The sequence below is a fragment of the Manis javanica genome, chromosome 4 (genome assembly GCF_040802235.1).
Source record: "Manis javanica isolate MJ-LG chromosome 4, MJ_LKY, whole genome shotgun sequence".
Lineage (NCBI taxonomy): Eukaryota > Metazoa > Chordata > Mammalia > Pholidota > Manidae > Manis > Manis javanica.
In genome coordinates this window covers 58,962,156-58,982,791 of record NC_133159.1, presented here as the reverse complement: position 1 = coordinate 58,982,791, position 20,636 = coordinate 58,962,156, and the positions used below count along the sequence as shown (strand labels likewise).

The following is a 20,636-nucleotide window of genomic DNA, read 5'->3' as shown; positions in this document are numbered from 1 at the left end:
GCAGGAGAGAGAAAAGGCGGCATTTTTATATTTCAGTGACTGATTAGATATATGGAAAGGATCATTTGAAGGTGATTCCAAGGTTCCTATCTCAATAACAAGGTGAATGGTGAAGCCATTAGCTGAGGCTGGGAGCACAGGAAAAGAGATTTAGGAGAGATTGTGCTGAGTTTAGGGATCTACTAAAATCGAGGTGGTAATACTGCATACACAGTGTACTAGTAAATAGCTATTTTTGTTGTGTTTTTAAAATTCAAAGCAGTATTTCCAAAAAAAACATCTGATCTCTCCACCTTTGCTTCTTATCCCTCCAGTGGTTCTTGGTAGTCCCTGGAATAAAATCCTTACACCACAGTATAGCATGGGAAACCTTCATGTTCTAGCCCCTGTTCACCTCTCTTGTTGTGAATCTTGCCATTTACCATCTCACAACAGGGGCTATAGCCATCCAGAAATATTTTAGGTCCCAAATTGTGACATGACCTCTGTCTTTCAGGCCTCTTGATATGTTGGAGTCTTTGTTTATAAGCCCCTTACACTTATACACTCAAACCCATCCCTGGCTTCCTTTGACTGATTGCCTTCCACTGGTCCTTTAGTCTCAATTCCAATTTCACTTGCTCTTGGAAAACTACCCTGAGCTTTTTCTACTAGGAGAGGAAGCTCTCCAGATGTACTCCCATGCATTCACCTCTTTCAGAGCACTTTTTAAACTATACTCATCTTTTTTTCTCATCATCTGCCCTCCTAATATATAACCTGCCTGGGAGTGAGGATTCAGCCTGGTCACCACTGAGTTCCCAGCATCTCACATGGTATTCTGAACACACTCTGTTGCAAGGATGAGTTGCAGTCTTTGAATAGCAACGAAGTATAGAGCCATTCTTATTTTAACACACTTTCAGATTGATGAGAGAATATTAATACAAATGTACCCATCATCTTAGATTGTAGGACACTGTAAACCCAGTATATTATTACAGAAAGGAAGCGGATTTCTTGGTCTCTGTTGCTCAATTCTGACTTTCCAGGATTTCTTTTTTGTAAATGTAGTAGTTTCTGCAAAATGGTTGTGTTGGGATATTGTGGGATGAAATTTGACATTAAAATCAAGGGCACATTGATATTAGAAAAGCATTTAAACCAGAGGGGAGAAATCTAGTCATAGGCCAGGCTGTCAGGGATACAAGTCTCACTGCAGTCCGGAGAGGATGGACACCTGCATGGTAGCCTTTGTTTATTTGATGTAAGGTTGGTTAAAAGGCAATATCCTCTCTGAATGAATCACACTGTCACAAGTAAGGCAGCTCAAAGGTGTCTAATCTAAAATTACTAATTTCATTAAAATTGATAAAGTAAACAAGACATACATTTTAAATAGCCTAATAAAGTCTGAAATCATTAAAATGTCCTAATATATTATAATAACATTAATTTATTCAAAGGTGCAACTAAAGATAGATACCCCTTGGGGCTGAGACACTGATGCATGATATTCTTCAGCCTGTTCCTAGGAATAAATGATATCATATTGTTTTCAAGCCTTAAGTACCAAGCAGCACAGTAAACCGACAGGTTGCTATAGCAGCATGTTCACAGAAATTTTCATTTCTCTCTGGTATCTAGCAGTTCCTACTCCTCCTCCTTTTTACATTTTTTTTTTAATCTGCCCTGCACATCTGTGAAAAGGCAAGATGAGTTGGATAATGCACATGTAATTGATACTGAGTTTAGCACATCTTGAAATCATGATGCCATGATCTTTTCAGTCACTCTCCTAGATCTTTTCTTTAAAAATAATTTCCTGTATGCTCAATATTTAATATTTTGCTGCCATCTGAGAGGAAATGTATCTGTTCTGTGTAAAAAACAGACCCTATCATTGAACGATAATAACACCTATCATATATCTAGTGCTTACTGCCTTTGATATATATATATATATATATAGGTGCATAGATATTATATTTTATATATTTAAAAACATTTATACATCAACACTTTAAGGTCGGCATCATTTTTCCCATTTCACAAATGAAAAAACTAAGCATCAAAAAAATGTAGACATAATTCATTCAATCAAGCATGCAGTACTTACTGTGTACCTACCTATTAAGTGCCCAGCACTATAGTATGTGCCTACATGCTTAGAAAACAGTGAATAATGAAACGAGCCAGGAACCTTGCCCTAATGGAATTAATGGGGAATACAGACAGTAATCAAATCACACAAATATATGAAAACTTATAACTGATATGGTATATAAAGAAAAGTATTTGAAGTTGTGATGATGATTTGACCAAATTAGTGATAACACATTAACTCCAAAGCATCACTAGGACTGAAATTTTAAAGGCAACTTTGGACTTACTTAAAAATATTGTATTCTTTCTACTCATCTAGGTTGTATTCTTCAGCCATCCTCAAGTATATTCTTCCCTTACACTATGGAGAGAGATTCACTACCATCCAAATGCTTGGTGAATCTACAGGGAGAAAAATAATAATTGATGCTGAAGTAAGTGTGTCAGAGGAGGTAGTTTGAAGAGGGAGTGAGAGTCCATCTCATGCTTCCCATCTTTGGGCTGTGAGGAGCCTGAAAGGCTGGCTCCATTAGAGGCCAAAGACAGCTGTTGTGAGAGGCTGCACTGATGGGCATAACTAAGTTCCAAGTAGCTAATTAAGGAGCCTCTGATGCAGAGAAATCTCCAGATCACTCCCTGAACTGAACCCTGCATTTTTTGTTTTGACTTTCTACCCCATTAGATTCACCCCATGGACTGGACCTGGCTTTCCTAGAAAGGATGCCATGTATTACTCAGTTACTTAGCCTCCTTGGTTTTATTCCCTGGCTTGACTTGATTTTCTTGAACCACCTATGATGCCTGACTTGTCACTTCAAACTCAAATATAATATCCTGGTTTCTACTTGATGTTTTGAATAACAGTTGCTACTTTGATAGGATGCCAATAGTCAGAAGACCTGGATTTGAATTTTAGTTCTACCACTTATCAGATGGTAGAAAACAAATTAACTTAATCTTTCTAAACTTCTTTTTTCTCATCTGTAGAATGGGACTAATAATGCTAGTCCCCCAGGGTTGCTATAAAGATTAGTTGATATGCATTTGAAAATGCATAGTTTCCTGAAGTTAGTTTCCCATACTCTTAAAATTAGTGTTTTTGGACAATGCTGAAAATTTTTAATGCCATGTTACTTCTGCCATAAATGTGTTGAGAACAGCTAGCATTTTCCACATGTATAAAGCATTCCTGCTCATACTGAAAATACTAGAAATGCAGCCATGAAAATATATATGATAGAGCTAGAATTCTGTCATTGAGAGAAGCATAATGAAATGTGCTGTGCAAGGGCATATATGCCATCTCAGTGTCATCTTCAGAGTTTCAAGTGTAGCTAAGGTCCTTCAGACAGTAACTGTGGCATATTTTCTCTTCCCCTTTGGTTCCTAAAACAGTGCCTCAAGCACAGGTGGCATTTAATTATCTTTTGATGACCAAATAAAACTTTATTTCCATTAAGACCCTATCAGAGTGCTACCATCACCCATGACTTCTTCTAAAGCTCTTTTTTTGAGGTTTATCTTTAGCTCATAAAACCTCTTGGAATTCATAAGTCTGTAATCCATTGTTGGAAGTAACCTTCCTTTTCTTTGTAAATATAACTCTTATGATTCAAGAACTATCTTCCTTCCCCTACTGTCTTACATCTCTGCTATGCTAATACCCAAAGATCAATTAGGACCATATTAATCTTACCCAGTTATATAATATATAATCATATTGCCATGTAATTCTGATCTGATAAAAGATATATCATCATTTGAGTAGCTCTCCTACTCCTATGCCAAGTGATTTTAATATTTTGAATGTTGTCTGATACATTTATCTATATTTTCTATATTAGCAATGATGTCTTTCTATGAAGGTTTGCACCTGAAAGTTTGTTTTCCTTGAAATATTTAATGTTACTCCTGACCTGGAAAGACAGATGGTAAAGAGTAGTCCCAAAATGTGTAGTGAGGCTGGATTTATATATAAAATGGATGAGGTCTGGTGTTATTGTTCAATTTATTTTTGCCATCTTAGCAATAAATACCAATGGCTATGTAGTCAGTTTTGCTGCTGTGATGTTTGCTATGGGCCATTCTGGCCAGGCTTGACAGCAATATGATTATAAAGCTTGTGAGCATTTCATGAGTCCCATGTATAAGCACCCCTAGTTATTAGTATGCTTTCTATGTGCTACTTCTCGCCAACAATTAACAATATAAAGGACTATTCTAATTCAGAGCTATTAGTTGGTCAGGCTGTGTCACTTATGTGTTGGCAGTACCTGCTGGCAGTGCAGATAGCCTGCAGTTCACAGATGCGCGAGGCTTCAGCAGAAGGCAGCAGGAAGAAGAGTAAGGGCAATGGTCTTCAGTATGCGTCTTAGTCCATCTGGGCTCCTATAGCAAAATACTACAGACTGGGTAGTTTATCAACAACAGAAATGTGTCTCACAGTTCCAGAGGCTGGAAGTCCAAGACCATGGTGCCAGCGTGGTCTGGTGAGGGGGTCTTCTTCTGGGTCACAGGCTTCTCATTGTATCCTCACATGCCAGAAGGGGCTGGGGATATTGCTGGAGCCTCTTTTCTAAGTCACTAATGCAATTCATGAGGGTTTCACCTTCACAATTTAAGCACTTCCCAGAGACCCTACCTACTAATCCCATCACCTTTTGCGGTTAGGATTTCAACATACAAATTTTGGGGGGACACAAGAATTCAGATCATAGCAGTGTGGACCAAACTCCTAGTGGTGGCAGACGGTGCCAGGACAGCAGGGTCCACAGCAACAGAAGGATCTTATAGTCAGGAGGGTCTACTGGGTGATAAAAATGCAAAAAATACAAGTGACCATGCATTTCTGAGCAGCCGCCATATGCTGATGATCTACAGCTAAGGAACGGAATGCCATATTTAGCTCCTAGCTCAGAATTAGTTTGTTTTTCTTTATGGGGAGGGACTACAAGAAAATATCTCTCATTCTGTAACCTAAGTCAAACAGGAATGATTCTCTTAGAACTTGAAAGAGCTAAGTATTTAGGGAAAGGAGAGAAGAAACTCCAAATAAGGCAATATTCTAGATCTAGTTCTCAGGTTTTATTGCAAGGTTTATCATGAACTCTTGCTTGAGTTGTCACTCTCAGATCTCATATCACCGATTTAAGGGAGTCCAGTGTCAAGTCTGAGATGGATATGAAAAACCCAGTGGACCAGGACGTTCTGTGAAGACTCTCATACGTGCATGCATGAAACTTATCAAGAATTTTCTCTAACACAGAATAACAATTCTATTTGTCAAATACATGTTTTCATTGATTAAAAAAAACAAGAATGGTTTTCTTCACAGGAAATGTAATTTTATCCAACTGTATTGGGATAAATCTGTTTCATGAAGAAAAAGTGCCATCAGTTATGGAGTAAAATTATGTATATGTATGGACTATACATTATAAAACTTCTTGGTGTGGCTCAAATTTCTACATCCAATAACTAAGGATAGATGCATTCTTCTTAATGGAGTCCCAATTGTGACGAAAATACCCTATGTTGTAAACACCTGTTTATATGTATGATTCTTTTCTTCAGCTTTGACCTTCTCAAGAGCCTTCAAAGACTTTCAAAAATCATGTGTACTCTGGCCTAGTACCTACTAACCTAGCAAAGAACTAATTTTGTAACAGTTAATGACTATTTTCAGAATTGATTTGAATGGCTGTGTAAGCCCCCCACCCCACTCCAGCCCTAGGATCTCGGCAGGAAAATCACAGAAGAACAGCCTCCATAGTAATACACAATCTCAGAGTCACTCTCCCCCAAAGGCAGCTCTGGAAAAACTGTCCCAGCCATTTACCAAGTGAAGGAAGGTTCTTAAAGGGTGTTTGAAGAGTAAGCCTGTCTAAAACTTCCAAGTATAGAAGTAAGTAACTTTGGACTTTTCCAATAAGCTCAGAGAGGTAGCTTCCTCTAAAGAGAAGAAAATCTCCCCTAGGGAAGATGGCTATAATCACCTGCCAGGCTGGAAGCAGCAGAGTTTGCTCCTGCTAATGTGCCATTCTGGTAAGGATGCAGATAGCACTACTGGCCCGAGGCCAGAGGTAGTCCTACACATACAAAGCATGGATACAATGCATGGTTCAGCAACATCTTGGGGCTTTGCCTTCACATCCATTCCAGAGCAGAGAACTGGAAGCCAACTTAGAAATACAGTCATAAGGAACAAAGCAAACAGTGCCATGATGCAACTGAATATACTCCCTTGAGATTTTCTCCCCAGAGTCTAGTCAAATGAACACCATGACTAATTTCCTCTCAATTCTGTAGTAGCAAAATGAATCCTGGCTTTGGTAGACGGGGCACATCAGGGATTTGAAAGAGTAGTCTAGGGACTTTCTGAATGTATCCATAGAGTCTAGACAGGGCAAATTGATTTGAGCCCTGGTGCTGATGCTCTCAGGACAATGAAACTGAATTTTTACACAAAGCATACACTAAGTAGTAAAAATAAAGTTATCGGTATGATGCAGAAAAATATTCAGTGGTCAGTGTGAGATGTTGGCATAAATGTTGATAGATTTGCAAATGAGACAGAAGAGTAAAAACGGCCATATCTTTGCTATTTTATGCCCTATTTTCTGTGTTAGATTTGAAGATCCTTAAGTTTAGGGCTTAAAGTTTTTCAGTGTTTATTCAATTCAAAGTTTTATTAATCTGATTAAATTTGGGGTTTTGGTTAAGTCAAATTCAGCTGTTACATGAAATATAAGTAATTCCCATAGTAATCAAGCATGGCTGCTTATTTTAATCTGCACTTAACTACAGTACATTTTACCTAAATTCAGATGCAAGTCACATAATGTAATGCAAAGGAGTTCAACCTAAACTCTCAGGGGAATGCCATTTATTAGCATCTTCTTGATTAAAGAAATATTTAGTGATAAAACTTGAACACATTAAAGAGGGAAAACTCCCATCTACCATGTCATTTGAGCTGAAGTTTACATAGCCCATATTGTGATCAGCGTATCTTTTTCACAGTAAACTTGGGGTTAGTAAGGGAGAAGTTATTATCTGGCTGGCATACTCCTTATAGCAGAATTCATATTGAGAGGGAGAATTTCCTGAAACAGCCACTGAAAGGGGCTTACCCATCCCTGTGTTGTGGAGATGTCACGCTGGCTCCATCGGCCTATGAACTATTATGTACGTAGGATACCAAGGATTCCACTATTAAGTGTTATGTAGAACTCAAATATAAAACAAAGTGTGGCCCTATGGCCCTGCCTTTTGAGGAGTTTAAAATAATTTCATTTGTTTGGGTTAAAAAGACTTGTATGCATGGAAACTATTAGAACAATACAAGAACATGATTTTGGTTTTATAAATCCCGTAACAATTTAAGAGAAACATGCAGAGAGAGAGAAGAAGGGGAGTGATTTAAGAATCATTAGAATAAGAGAGACAGGACATAGGTCAGACCTAATTGAGGAGGGAAGGATCTGGCTGGCAGAGATGGAAGGGGATAGTGACCACTGTGTGCAGATCATTGGAAGGGCTGGAAGGGTGAAGCAGGAGTGGGCACAGTGAGCACTGAGAGAGAAGTGAGGACCTCTGCTGGTTAAATCTGGAAAGAGACTGTTGGGTAGTCAGGGTGGAATAGTTAAAATTGAATCCGATACTGAGGCTCAGAAAGATTAAAGGACTTTCCCAGGGACATTTCTAAAATGTAGCCGAGATGCGGCTCAACTTTAAATGCTCTCCCCAATACTTACTGCTGCTTTTTTCTAGTTTTAACAAGAAATCATCAGTCTGGGTTGTATGTAGCAGCAGAAAGCGGTGCTCACCCTAGACTCAAAACCATCCTATCACAGTTAACTTTCATGAGAGTTATCCAAGAATATCATCTGAAATGACCTAGGAATATCCTAACTAGCTTTCTAGAAACCATCAGTTTGTGTTTTTAATGGAATCATTATATTTAATTCACTTTACTCCTTGACTTTAACATATGAGATGTCATTGTTGTGGTGTGTTTAATTTTCTAAAATGCAGATCAATGTATAGAAATAGGACATGTGGATATCTAAGCTCAGTTTGTTATACAGCGAAAATAATCCCATAGGAACAGTCTACAGCTCTACAACTTCTCTTCCCCAATATCTGCTAATGTGAGGAAATATAATTGCACCATTATCACATGATATGCTAAAACCAGTGTGATCGAACTGCCTATGCGTTGCCATGACAACCCTATCTATATAAACACGAAAATGGTATTCACAACACATATTTACCTAGAGTTTATTTTGTCTCCTAGGCTCTTCAATGGCCAACAAGGAATTATTATTCAAAATTTTAGCACAAGATCCATTCTCACTGTTACCAATGTGACACAGGAGCACTTCGGCAACTATACTTGTGTGGCTGCCAACAAGCTAGGCACAACCAATGCGAGTCTGCCTCTCAACCGTAAGTAATTCAGTGTTGCCAAAATGATCCCTGGGGGCACTGGCTCCTGCCCATCAGTAGGTAAAATCTGAGAATGGAGTATGGTCATCTTAGAGCTCAGCCTGATGTGACACCTTCCTTACACAGAGGAAACTTGGTGCCAGAATAATATGGGTGTTTGAGAATTTTACAATCCCTTTTGAAGTCTACTTGTGTTTAGAAAAATGTTGTAGACCTGAGAAGAGGGGGAAAATATATATATATATATATATATATATATATATATATATATATATATATAAGAGGATCCACTGAAAAATGTCCTCTGAGTGAAGACAGTTGGTTTGGTGGGGGTTTGTATGTTCTTGTTTGGTTTTGTTTTTTAAAAAGTGTTATATTATCTATAGGCATAGATTAATTTGGTTTGAATTTACTCTTGGTTGGTTTTCTTTAGACATTCACCTTGGTGGAATAGCTAGAATTTCACATGTCATGTATAAAATGAAATAGTAAATGATCATGTACAAAATATTTTATTTACATAGATAATATTTTACTCAAAACTGTACATTGAAATACAACTTGAGGTTTTACTAAAATAAATACCATATTTCTCCTGTACCTTAGTTCCTAAGGACTGGAAATGAGAAAAAGGATTAGCTGGAGGGAGAGAAACCTATGGCAGTGTTTTCTCCGGCATTAATGTTAGTGCTTTCTAGAAGCTGATAAGCCAACAAATTGTTATAACCATAAAATGTTCCTGATTTTCGTGTACAAAGTATCTCAAAATGTTCAAAGAAGACTACAGAAAGTACACTGTATTTTCAGTTCCACAAAGTTATCCAAATCATTCTTATCTTTCATAGTTAATATTTTTATAATACACTGACATATATATGTTTGTGTTACCATTCTATGATAGTAAGCTGTCTCTGGAAAATGCACATATTACATAGTCCATCACAAACATGGTCATTTGCATTTTTTCAGAAATGGGGATGGGATGTGTAATAGTCTTACTACTTAAAATATGCTATAATAACAAGTGTCATGATTTATGAACTTTGAATTACCACGATTTGATAGCCTCTGATGTTAAAATATATTGGTTTGCTGTTCATAGAAAGTGATCATTTGAAAATGATTTGTTCTATATATAGTTTTAAAACATTACATCATTCATTTTTCCAACTCATTATTACTTACTATTTCTTAGTAGTCCCACTCTGAAAGAAAAAAATTGTTTTCCATGAAATAGCCATAGTATAATATAGTTGTTTAAGTTTCTTTCCTGAGGATGATTTATTTAGTGTAATTATGAATAAAATAAACTATTGAAAATACTATAGAGCAGTATGAATTCCAATTTAATGTAAATATTGATACTTCTTTGGTATGTTATTAATATTTTAAATGTTTTAAATATTCAAGAACCTGAAAGAATAAATGCATTAAAAAGGCAAAGTAAAGAAAAACTTAAGGCTTAATAACACATTCACTTTTTGCTATTTATATTTCTAAATCACAGTCTTATTGTCAAAACTGAAGTATTAATGAATATGACAAATTAGGAGCAAATGTCACTTATTCAAGTGTTTGTTTTTCTCTGGCAACCTTAACACAATCATCTGGAAATAATGCAGTGCTGAAAGGCCTCTAAACATGGTATTTTAAGAATGGACTCAAATGATTTATATTTTCTACTGTTTTGTCTATGTGAAGGTGCTACAAAATGCTAGTGCAATTTGGTTAATTTGTTTCATAAAGACATAATATGCAAATCTTGTCTGTAATTATGAAAATAGTCCTAGAAGGTTAAATAAGTATCTGCATATTCAGAACTCTTGTTTGATACCATCTGAAGCATTTCTATTTTATACAATAATTTTTTATATATTTTTTATCTCCCCATCAAATTGTTTGTTAAGAATACAAGATCAATATCTGATTATTTTATATCCCATGTCACCAAGCACAATGCCTGCTATTTAATAAGCAATCAGTAAATCTATAGTGAATAAATGAATTAAGTACTGAATAAGTGATTGAATGGATAATGAATAAATTGATTAATGAATGGAGTTTTAGATGTAGAATGTCTATTTGTAATCTCTTGATATACAAGAAATATCACAGTGATTACAAATAACATTACTGTGGGCTTACTATATAGATCAGATCCTATTCTGATTTCCTTATATGAGTTTGCTCCTTTAACTCTCACATGATCCAAAAAGGTAAATTCTACAATTCCCTTCTTACACAAGAGGAAACTAAGAGAATGAGATATTAAAACCTTGTCCAAAGGCAAATGGTTAATAAGCAACAAAGCAAAAACTGAATTCTGACAGCCTGGCTTCAGAGCCCAAGCCTTTACATATAGCATATTTGTCCTTCTTGTGGTTTTTATCAACTTGTCTTTAATTTTCAGGTGCTGTGATTTAATATATAAAAACTCTTTTTTAAAATAAATGTTTAGACATAACATATACCAGATATCAAATTAAATGCATGAAAGATGAATGGGGTCAATGTTCGACTGAAAACATACAAAACTGGAATTCAGGGGAATTTAAACACATATTGTTATGGGATTTTAAATGTCCTAGAATGGTACAGTTATCCAACACAATTTCTGTGAATATGCAAATTGTATATGGGGAAAGGCAGCTTTGTCAAAGTTATTAAATGATGACAACGTATCCCTTGATAGGAACTCCTGTCACATCTTTATAAGGTCTGTGAATAGGAGCGTCTTAACCTCTAAACTGATCCAAGACTAGAAACCAGTCTTAAGGTGATCTAATATTGGTTTGTGACTGGAAAAGAATTTTTTAAAATCTGTTACTAAAGATTCACCCTTCTTCTAGTTAAAGGAGTGATGTAAAGCTAACGTGCCCATCTTCTGACCAGGAGAAAGGAAGTAGTGTCTAAAGAGTCTGCCACCTGTGTACACGGTGATGTTTGGACCATGCCATGAATTTTTAAAATGTCATACCTTCATGACTTGTATCTCTGAATAGTTACTATGCTCAGAGACAGAATAATTAGAAATGTGAGTTGCCTAGCATAGTACTTATACACCCCAAACACAAAAACTGGTTGATAATAGCATTCCAATAGAGCTTTAGCCACTGGGAATCAACTCCTTATCCATAACTATTTAGGATAAATCCTGAGGCTATTACAGTGTACTCTTGGTTTATAATAACCTACATTTTCCAGATCACCAAGAACACAAAGGCAAGGAGCTGTAGTTAAGAGCTTTGCTATAACAAAGAACATCTAAAAAGGAATGTAGTGACATTTTGGGGTGTTAATGTTTGTGTGTGTTTCACATAAAGGGAGTCAAGCAGGACATGGTGTGAACCCCAGTTCACCACTTATCAGTTAGGTGTGACTTTGAGTAAGTAACCTAAGTGCTAAAGCCTCAGTTAATTCATTTATAAAATAAGTAAAATAATCACTCCCACCTACAGGATAAAAATTAAATGAATACATGTCAAGCACTTACCATTTACTTTTAATGGAACAAAGTAAGCATTCAATAAATGTTAGCCATTGTTATTATGTATTATCCCTCAAGAGGACTCAGTTCAATTCATTTCCAAAAACTATATGTACATAGCTGACCTTATTTGATGACAGATTGCCCAATACTTTACTGAGTGTTTAGATGGCAAACTGTCATTGGCCAGCCAGGGAAAGGTATGCAAATTAGAAATAATTGTCCCAACTCTAGCTCTTGGAACGTCATCCTTTGCTCAATGCATGAGCCAGACTTTATAGCATTAATTCCAGATTAAATATGATGTTTGCAATGTAGAAGTTCAAATATCTAGGAAATTTAAGGAGTAAAGACAAAAATAAAATAATTGTACTATTTTGAAACTCAGATAATTCATTCAGTAGCAACATTCGTTCATTAAATATATGTAGTGACTGCCTACAATGTACAAAGCACTGTTCTAGACATTGAAAATAAAAGAATTAAAAGAACTGCAACTGCATCTTCAAAGAATTCTCAGATGAATGAGAGGAGAGATACAAGAAACAAACAGCTGTAATGCAGTGTAGTCAGTGGTAACAACGTAGCCCCAAGAGAGACCAATCCAGTTGTTAGAGCCTATAAGACTGTCATCTGAAGTAGGTAATATCACTATATGAATTATAACTAAGGTACAACTCAAAACACCATTTTATCCACCATTGTTTCATTTTCAGAGGCAGAACTTTGCAGAGTTCATTCAACAACAGTCGTGAGCACAATGCACACTGGCACAAATGAGAAAATGATCAGTTCAGTTTCAGTGGCTCAGGGAAAGCTATGGAGGAAATGACCCTTGACGTAAGGACATGATTGGACCGAGTCAGGGTGTGTGAATGGTGATGAGAGAGAGAGAGATCCTCTAGTATAGAACTGTTCATGTAAAGATGTGGTGGTATGAAACAATCTGATATATATGAAGACACAATACTATTTTAATATGGTTGCAATAAGAGGTAGGAAATGAGTGCTGAGACATGGCTGGACAAGTTGATCAAATTAGGACAGGAAGGACTGCAAATGAGTTTGAGCTTTATCCTTCTGATTTTGCAGAGCCCTTGAAGTATTTTAAGAAGGGAGTATATAAACAAATTTAGGTTCTGAAAGATATTCTTAGGTAATGTGAAGGTGTCAGACTTACAGGAAGATGATTGCACAAAAGGAATAGCAGAGATGAAAGAGTTGAAAGATAATTAGGAGAAGAATCAGTGACCAAATCTGGAGAGACTGGAAATAAATTGTAGGAATCTAGATAAATCTCAATGTTTAGTTTGGGTGACACTAACCAGGATAGAACATGAGAGAAGGAATAGCACTTTTAGTTTTGGGGAGAAGGTGGAGATTGAAAGAAGAGAAATGTATTTAACTTAAGACATACTCAGTTGAATGCAATGTTCAGTACCTAGTTAGATATAAAGTCTAGAATGGAGATATGATTTGAAAGTTATCAGAACTGAGATGGTAATTTCATCCATGAGAGTAAATTAAATTTTTCAGAAAGACATGTAGAATGAAAAGAGGACAAAGACTGACAGCGAAGCAAAGTCAGCATCGAACAGTGTGCAGAGGAAGAGAAGCATCCTGTAGAAACCTATAGGTCAAGTGTGGATGGAGATGCCAGCGGAGGATCATTGCCCTGGGAGCATCATGAAGAAACCCATTCAAGGAGTGGGAGGGTCATCAGTGTCCAGTTCAGATCTGGTCAGAGAAAGTCTGGAAATCAACTGCTGTCTCTGACAATTGGCAGTTACTGGTGATCTTTGCCAATGAAGTAGAAAACTGCAGCAGGAGCCACATTGCCATGGATTAAGGTTAAATAAGTAGAGGAGGAAATAAAGACATGGGTATTAAGCTACTTTGTCTATAGGCTAGGCCACAGAGGGAAGACAGGCTGATGGTGATCTGCTTTGGTGTGGCAGCCGTTATTCTGATTTGGGTTTCTTTTCTGATTAATAGGCCCAAAGGCCATGTGCATATCAACTCCTGCCTAGATACTGCATCCAGGATTTTGGTGAACCATACTTACCATGTGTTTTGCTTTTCTGCAAGCCTCCCTTATTCTCAGTTATTAGCTTCTCTCACATCTTTCTTGGTTCACAGAGAAACAAGAAATGGCTTTTGATTTCATATGAAGTCACTTAAACACCTTTGTCTTCCATGGCTTGTAGGCTTTAGACTGTAACTGTTAGAGGAACTATAAATCTAAGTAGCGATGTTGGTAATTTCAACAATAGGATTACTTTGGGTAGAGTACGTACTTTCTCAAGTAAAGGGAAAGCAAAATTTATGGTAGACAAACTAAAGGAAAGCTAGTATACAATGAATCCCTTATCCTCTAGATTATCTTTCCTGAAATTTCTGAAATATGGCTACATTAAAAACATCTCTATGTGAGAGAAGGAGAGAATATCCTGCAGATCACTGGAGATCAGCCTCAGGGAACAGCACTTTAACAAAATTAATAATGGATGACAGCATGCCAACTATTCATAGAAAAATTACTTATTAAGTAAAAGATTGGAGATTCAGAATTATTTGGGATTTTATTACTGTTTTTCAATTGTGTTTTTGCTCTCTGAATATGAGTAACTGAAAGAGAGAATTCCTCTAAGTCTTTTCCTTAAAGAATGTGAACTGAATGATCCCATCCTGCCATCTATAGTCCAGTTCATCAAATGTGCACCATCATTTGATCAGTAATTTAGTAACTAATAAAAGTCATTTCTATAAGTAAAACATGTTACATATGCTTTATTCTCACTTTCTCAAAAAACAAATATTCATTATAAGACATATTAAATACTCACAACCTAAAGAAAAATAAAGAGAAAAAGGAAGATATCTTAGCTACATAAACAGTGCTTAAAAGAAGTCACATAGCTTTGGTTTAAATACAACCTTTCTCCTGAGACCTAATATCTGAAAGTATATGAGATAATTCAAGCTTTAATATTAACAGAGTCTTTGCTTATAATCTCAAATAGATAACAATAATATTGCTACAATGTATGTGTACAAAACCCCCACTGATATATTCCCAAAAGTGAGGTGTCAAATCTTTTGCTAGAATGTAAGTTCTAATGATGCTGTAGGGACTTCTCTCCTTATTTTCGTGTGTGTGTGTGTGTGTGTGTGTGTGCGTGCACATACATACATGTATTTATTCAAATAACAAAGCATTTACCTCAGAAATGTTACACGTAAAATATTCAAAAGACTCACTAAAACTTTGTCTTTTCCCTGCCTTAGCAACCCTGTTGAGACAATAATGAAGTTCCCATTTTAAATTCTTTATACAATCAATGTTATTTAATTTTCTGGAAAATCTCTTATGTGAGAGCATGTTTCTTCCAAGTCTATTTAATTTGATGGACACCTCCACTTTGAGATTTTTCTTTAAAGTCTGTAGCTGGTATCCTAAAGGAAAATGGAGGAGGCTGTTGGAGAAAGTAAAAATGTGGGTGGCATCACAGTTTTTCCTTGTTTAGATCTGACTGATGCAGGCAAACGTTATTTTTTGACTGATCTGTTGAATATGGAGCCAGCTGTGCCCTTACAAGTAATATTTCAGCTCTTTGCTTGCTTCAAGTGTCCTCACATGCCAGGAAGCAACTGAATGGGCTCTCTGTTACTTCTGCCTATTATGATGAATCCTGATTCCACGTGAAAGGTGGTACCACAAATCAGCATGATTCATATTTTAGATTGAAAGTGGTCTCCCCTTCTGCAACTTAAGGACGTAAGGTTTTTATTTCGGTGGAAAGAATCAGTAATAAATTCAGGCTTGGTGATTATTGAAGACTGGTGCTATGTAAGCCAACTTGCTTTACCTTCACAGAGCTTTAAGATATGATGGAAAGCCTTTCCTGGATATTCTATTAATAAATATTTGACAAAAATTAGGTTTGCGGTTAAAGGTAGATTCTGATATAGCTAAACCAGCCTATCAAATGGCGCTCTTCTAAACTGAAATACATACGCACAAACAAATAATGAATATGTACAAATTTGCTGAAATGGAGTATGAGTAAAGCAAAATTTTTTTCCTTCACAACCTATACTTAGAACCTGCATGAATTCTCAAAAAGCTAGACAAAAAATGGTCATACAGTGCCATGCATGACTTTCGATACCCAATAGGTTGAAGTAGTGAAAATAACTGCGGGAACCTGTGGTGCCCCAGTACACCATACTGCCCTGAGTGAGAACCAGATACAGATGCCAACAGAGCTTTAGTTACCACGTCGAATGATGGAACTTTGGAGCTAGAGTAGGTCTCAGATATTACCAATTGTTTCCAAACATTTTTAAGCAACAGATTCCTTTTTTCCCCCAATACAAACTTATGTAAACTCTTAATGTACAACAAAGATAAAGTTGGAGGTCGTTTGACTAATTTGGAAATAAACCTGGAAAAATCCTGTCTTTTTCTTCCATGTCACACTATGTAGTGATCCTGAAGCATGTCAAAAAATCCCCAGAGTTCTAGAAAATTAGGTTTGAAAATTTGTCATCTAGATCAGTCCATCCACTCTATAGGTAAGGGAACTGAGGCCCAAAGAAGGTGAGTCAAACCTTAAAGCTCCACATTATCACAGCAGATCTAGAGCTAGAATTTAGCTTTCCTTCCACTTGCTCCAGTGCACTTCCAACTCTACAGGCCAAAGCCTTTAAAATTAAAGAGATTTAAGTTGAAACCATTATCTTGAATGCAGGATGTTCGACAGTTCTCACAATCCCAATCTTTAGGCCTCAATTGTCTTACTGATAACATAGGGAAAAATAACTTGTTTTAATAGAGTTGTTGTGAAGATTAAATGAGATAAGATATGTAAAAATAGCTAATATAATACCTAATCCAAAGCGTTTGCTCACGAAATGTCAGTGTCCTTCTCTTTTCTCTCTGCTACATAGAATCCCAACGTTGAAGGGTAAACCAGGGGAGGCTCAGATCTACATAACCTCAGTAACTGTGTAACTTTATCTCAAGAACAGCAGTGGTGCTTTGAGTCATTTATTAATGCACTTATGTATATTGCTATGGTATTGTCTTTTTTATTAGAAGTATTAATTAAATCAGCCATGTGCATAAGCATTCACTTGTAATGATGGGGAAAAAAAAGTGGTCAGGTTGATAGAGAGGGCTGTACAAGATTAATTACTCTACTGATATGTTTCTCATAGGTTAAAAGGCAATTTGACAGCCACATCCTCAAGCTTCCAAGAATGCACATACATCCCTATAGCTGACAGAGGGCCAGTAAATGCCAAAGGCAGAAGGAAGCTTCTGTATTTGCTGTTGTCATTGATCAGCCTTGAAATGTAGCAGCCTTGTAGAAATTAAGCAGTAGAAAGATATAGAAAAATCAAAAAGGTGCTTCAGATTTAACCATAAAATTGTATTAAGAGCCCTAGCTTAAAAATCATACAATTTAAGTTCTGGCCCTTACTCGGAGAGGTCCTTAGGTAAAGCACTTAACTCTGGCCTCAGTTTCCTCATTTATAAAACAGAATAGAATAACATTTCCAACTTCTCTTTCAGCTGTAATGATTTAAGATTCTAAGAAACCTACATACATTTTTAAAGGAAGTATTTATGTATTGATTGTTATTAAAAACAGTTACACTTAACTCCTTAACGAAGTAGAAATTCTGCCAATATTTTTCCCTTCCGTACATTTTGTCATTGAACTTGAAATTGTTTTTTATTGACAGAAAAAAATGTATTTTAATATGTTTTGCTCTGTGGTGAGTTTCCATAAAGTTTAGCTCAATAGCACTGCTAGCCTAATCATTTTGTCATCTCTACAAAGAATTTTACTCTCCAAGGAAATTTCCTTTATGTTCACAGTTCCAATTTTGTTGGCCAATAACCTATGAAAAGGCAGTAGAATAGAACTTCTTGCCTGCTATTTTATTTCAAAAAGCTCTAACCCTCTAACAAATTGGTCTAAAATGAGACCCTGTATATATGGGAGTTGTGGCTATTAAGACTTTGTAAAAATGAAAACATGCTAACATTCTAGCATAAGGAAAACATTGCCAGCTTTTACTTTCAGTAGTGCCTTTTCTAGTCTTTTCTCTGACAAAACATATTGGAGGCTCTGTCAGGGATTTTTCCTCCCATTATTTCCAAGAAGTCTCTTGGAAAATATTTACCCAGCATGCACTATTTTACCTGCAGCTGTGACTAGATTTCAAGCGTGATCTAATGGTTTGAACACAAGAATAAGGTAGTGGTCTGAGCTACTCTTGCCACCTCCACTTCTGTGCTGTTATTTCTTTTTTAAAAAATTTAAATGTGGCCCCAAATATAAGATAGAGGGATATGTGTGAAGAAAATTAAAATTATGAAGTGCTGAGTGTCATTATTATTAAATTTTCAGTCTCTCCTCAGGCAATGTGAAGCATAATTAATAGAGTACATCACCAAAACAAAAAGTAAAGTGAAATAGACTTTTGGATTTTGTTTTGATGTTCCAGATAATGGAAAAAATAGGAAGAATTAATTGTGAAAGCAATGATACTTCAAAGGGCCACACTTTCTTGCAGGTGCTGTAAATTCTTGTTTAGAAGCCAAAATTAGTAGTTTAGAGCTATTGGCAAAAAGACTGAAAATGGCATATTCAGTATGGACTGGATTTCCTTATTTACAATTCAACTGGGGTTTTTCTCAAGACACAAATTAGATAGCTTCCCAATATATACTTAAATAAGATTTGAATAGTCAAACAAGACTTGCTTGCTTGGAAGTGTTAGTTCACCTGTGGCATGGCCAGAAATTTTTAGTACACTGGATTTTTCAAATTTTATCCTTTTTAAAAAAAAAAAACTTTATCTTTCAACAGTTTTAAGGCAAAGAAGTAACTTGAGTTGCCCAGCTCTAAAATGTGCTCTTCAGTTTCCTTTCCTTGATTTTTAAAATCAATCCAATTAGTGCATATATAGAGTAGCCTAATTACTGAGGCAGATCATAATTCCTGTCAAAGAACCATTAGAGTCACCATTCAGTCTGCTTAGAAGGAATCACAAGTTTTCTAAAATATGTCATAAGATTCATAACATATTTTCCTAGAACTGGCAAGATAATAGCCTATGTTTTAAGAATTAGTTGTCACACCTCTTGGGAAGCTTCTATTTTCTCAAAAAAAAAATACATAACTTCTTGAGACCAGTGTTGTTTATGACATAGTAATATGCTTACCCAAATGTAGATAATGTCTATAATCAAACTATTTAACACATTTTCAGAAGGACTTGCATAAGCTGTGGATGCATAATAACTCTGTAGGCTTCACTCTGCTGGAAAAAGATAAATTGAAAGGGTTTATTTCTCTCAAGCTAACATAGTGGCAGTTGGAGTCCATATTTGACATCCTTTCTTACACCCATTTGGCTTCACGCTTCGGAACCACCTGTATTTCCCCAACATCCCTCCTGCCAGCAGCACCTGAAAGAATCAGTCTCACATGCCAGAATAGTCTTAGACTCCCACTGATCTTCATCAAATAATCTTCCATCTATTATTTCATTTTCCTTTCCTTGTTAGCAGACTCCCTGATTCTCCCGCTTATTTTTGTTTCCATTGCAAATTTTTTAAAGGATAAAAAACATTACTGACTCACATTTTACTAGTGATAGGTTTTCATCTGCTATTTATTTTTTTGCTTTCTGGATTATTCCCTCCTTTTTTTTTTCTTTCTTTCCCTCATTTTTCCTCAACTCCAGGACTTAATCATTACCAAAACAGATAGGTAGATGGCTTCTCTAACTAAGAGTATAGATTCAAGATAGAGCCAAACAGCCTCTGAATCGCAGCTCAAAATTGCTTTTGAAAGCTTCATCACTGAAAATGTAATCAAACTTAGCTTACCCAAAATTGATTTAAGTTGCAGCCTAAGGGCCAACCTTTGACCAGGGCAGCATTCGCACTTGCATCGATTCTGCCTGCAATTGAATTACTCAGACAATTCTGTGCACTTTCAGCTTTAGCCCTGGAGTGCAAATGGCCAATTTGGGGAGCAAGTTGGCTGTGCCTGAAATTTGCAGGAAGATTTTCTCATTTTCTCATACATTCCTGGGAAAAAGCAAGCTTACTTTTAAAAAATATTCTTAATCACAGAATTGGCTACCCAAAGGATGTATTTTTCATTTGTTTTTATGTTCATTTTGATTTGAGAAAAATGTTGCTTCTCCCAGAGAATCTCTTCTGAGGTTGAAAAGATGAGTTTGAGCTTTTCAATAGGTACACTAAAATTTAGGGAAAATGAATATTAATGAGGAAAAAATAAGGCAATGTAAGATTCTGCTATCAGATAAAAGGAGAGGACAGAAACACTTCATTTTTTATAGTTCTAAAAGTAGAAACTAAAAAAAAAAACCAGAAACACATTTACTGCATTGGAAACAAAAGAACCTTCTACAAATCTCCATAGAATTGTGTTTTATGACAAATCTTCCCACCTTTCCTTTCCAATTTTAAAAGATGGACACAAAAAGATATTACATATACTTTTCTAGGACAAAGCAGTTTTTGTTATACATCTCTATTTTTCATGATTATCTTCCTGTA

At 36.1% G+C, this 20,636-nt stretch overlaps 1 protein-coding gene across 4 annotated transcripts in view; it reads left to right on the top strand.

Moving 5' to 3' along the window:
• The window catches only part of NEGR1 (neuronal growth regulator 1), a 923,904-nt gene that overhangs the window by 732,405 nt on the left and 170,863 nt on the right, over positions 1-20,636 (top strand). For all 4 annotated transcript variants that reach the window (XM_037024383.2, XM_073234125.1, XM_073234126.1 and 1 more), the window contains exon 6: positions 8,387-8,538. In XM_037024383.2, coding sequence (XP_036880278.1) covers positions 8,387-8,538 — 152 coding nt within the window. The remainder of the gene's footprint in view (positions 1-8,386; positions 8,539-20,636) is intronic.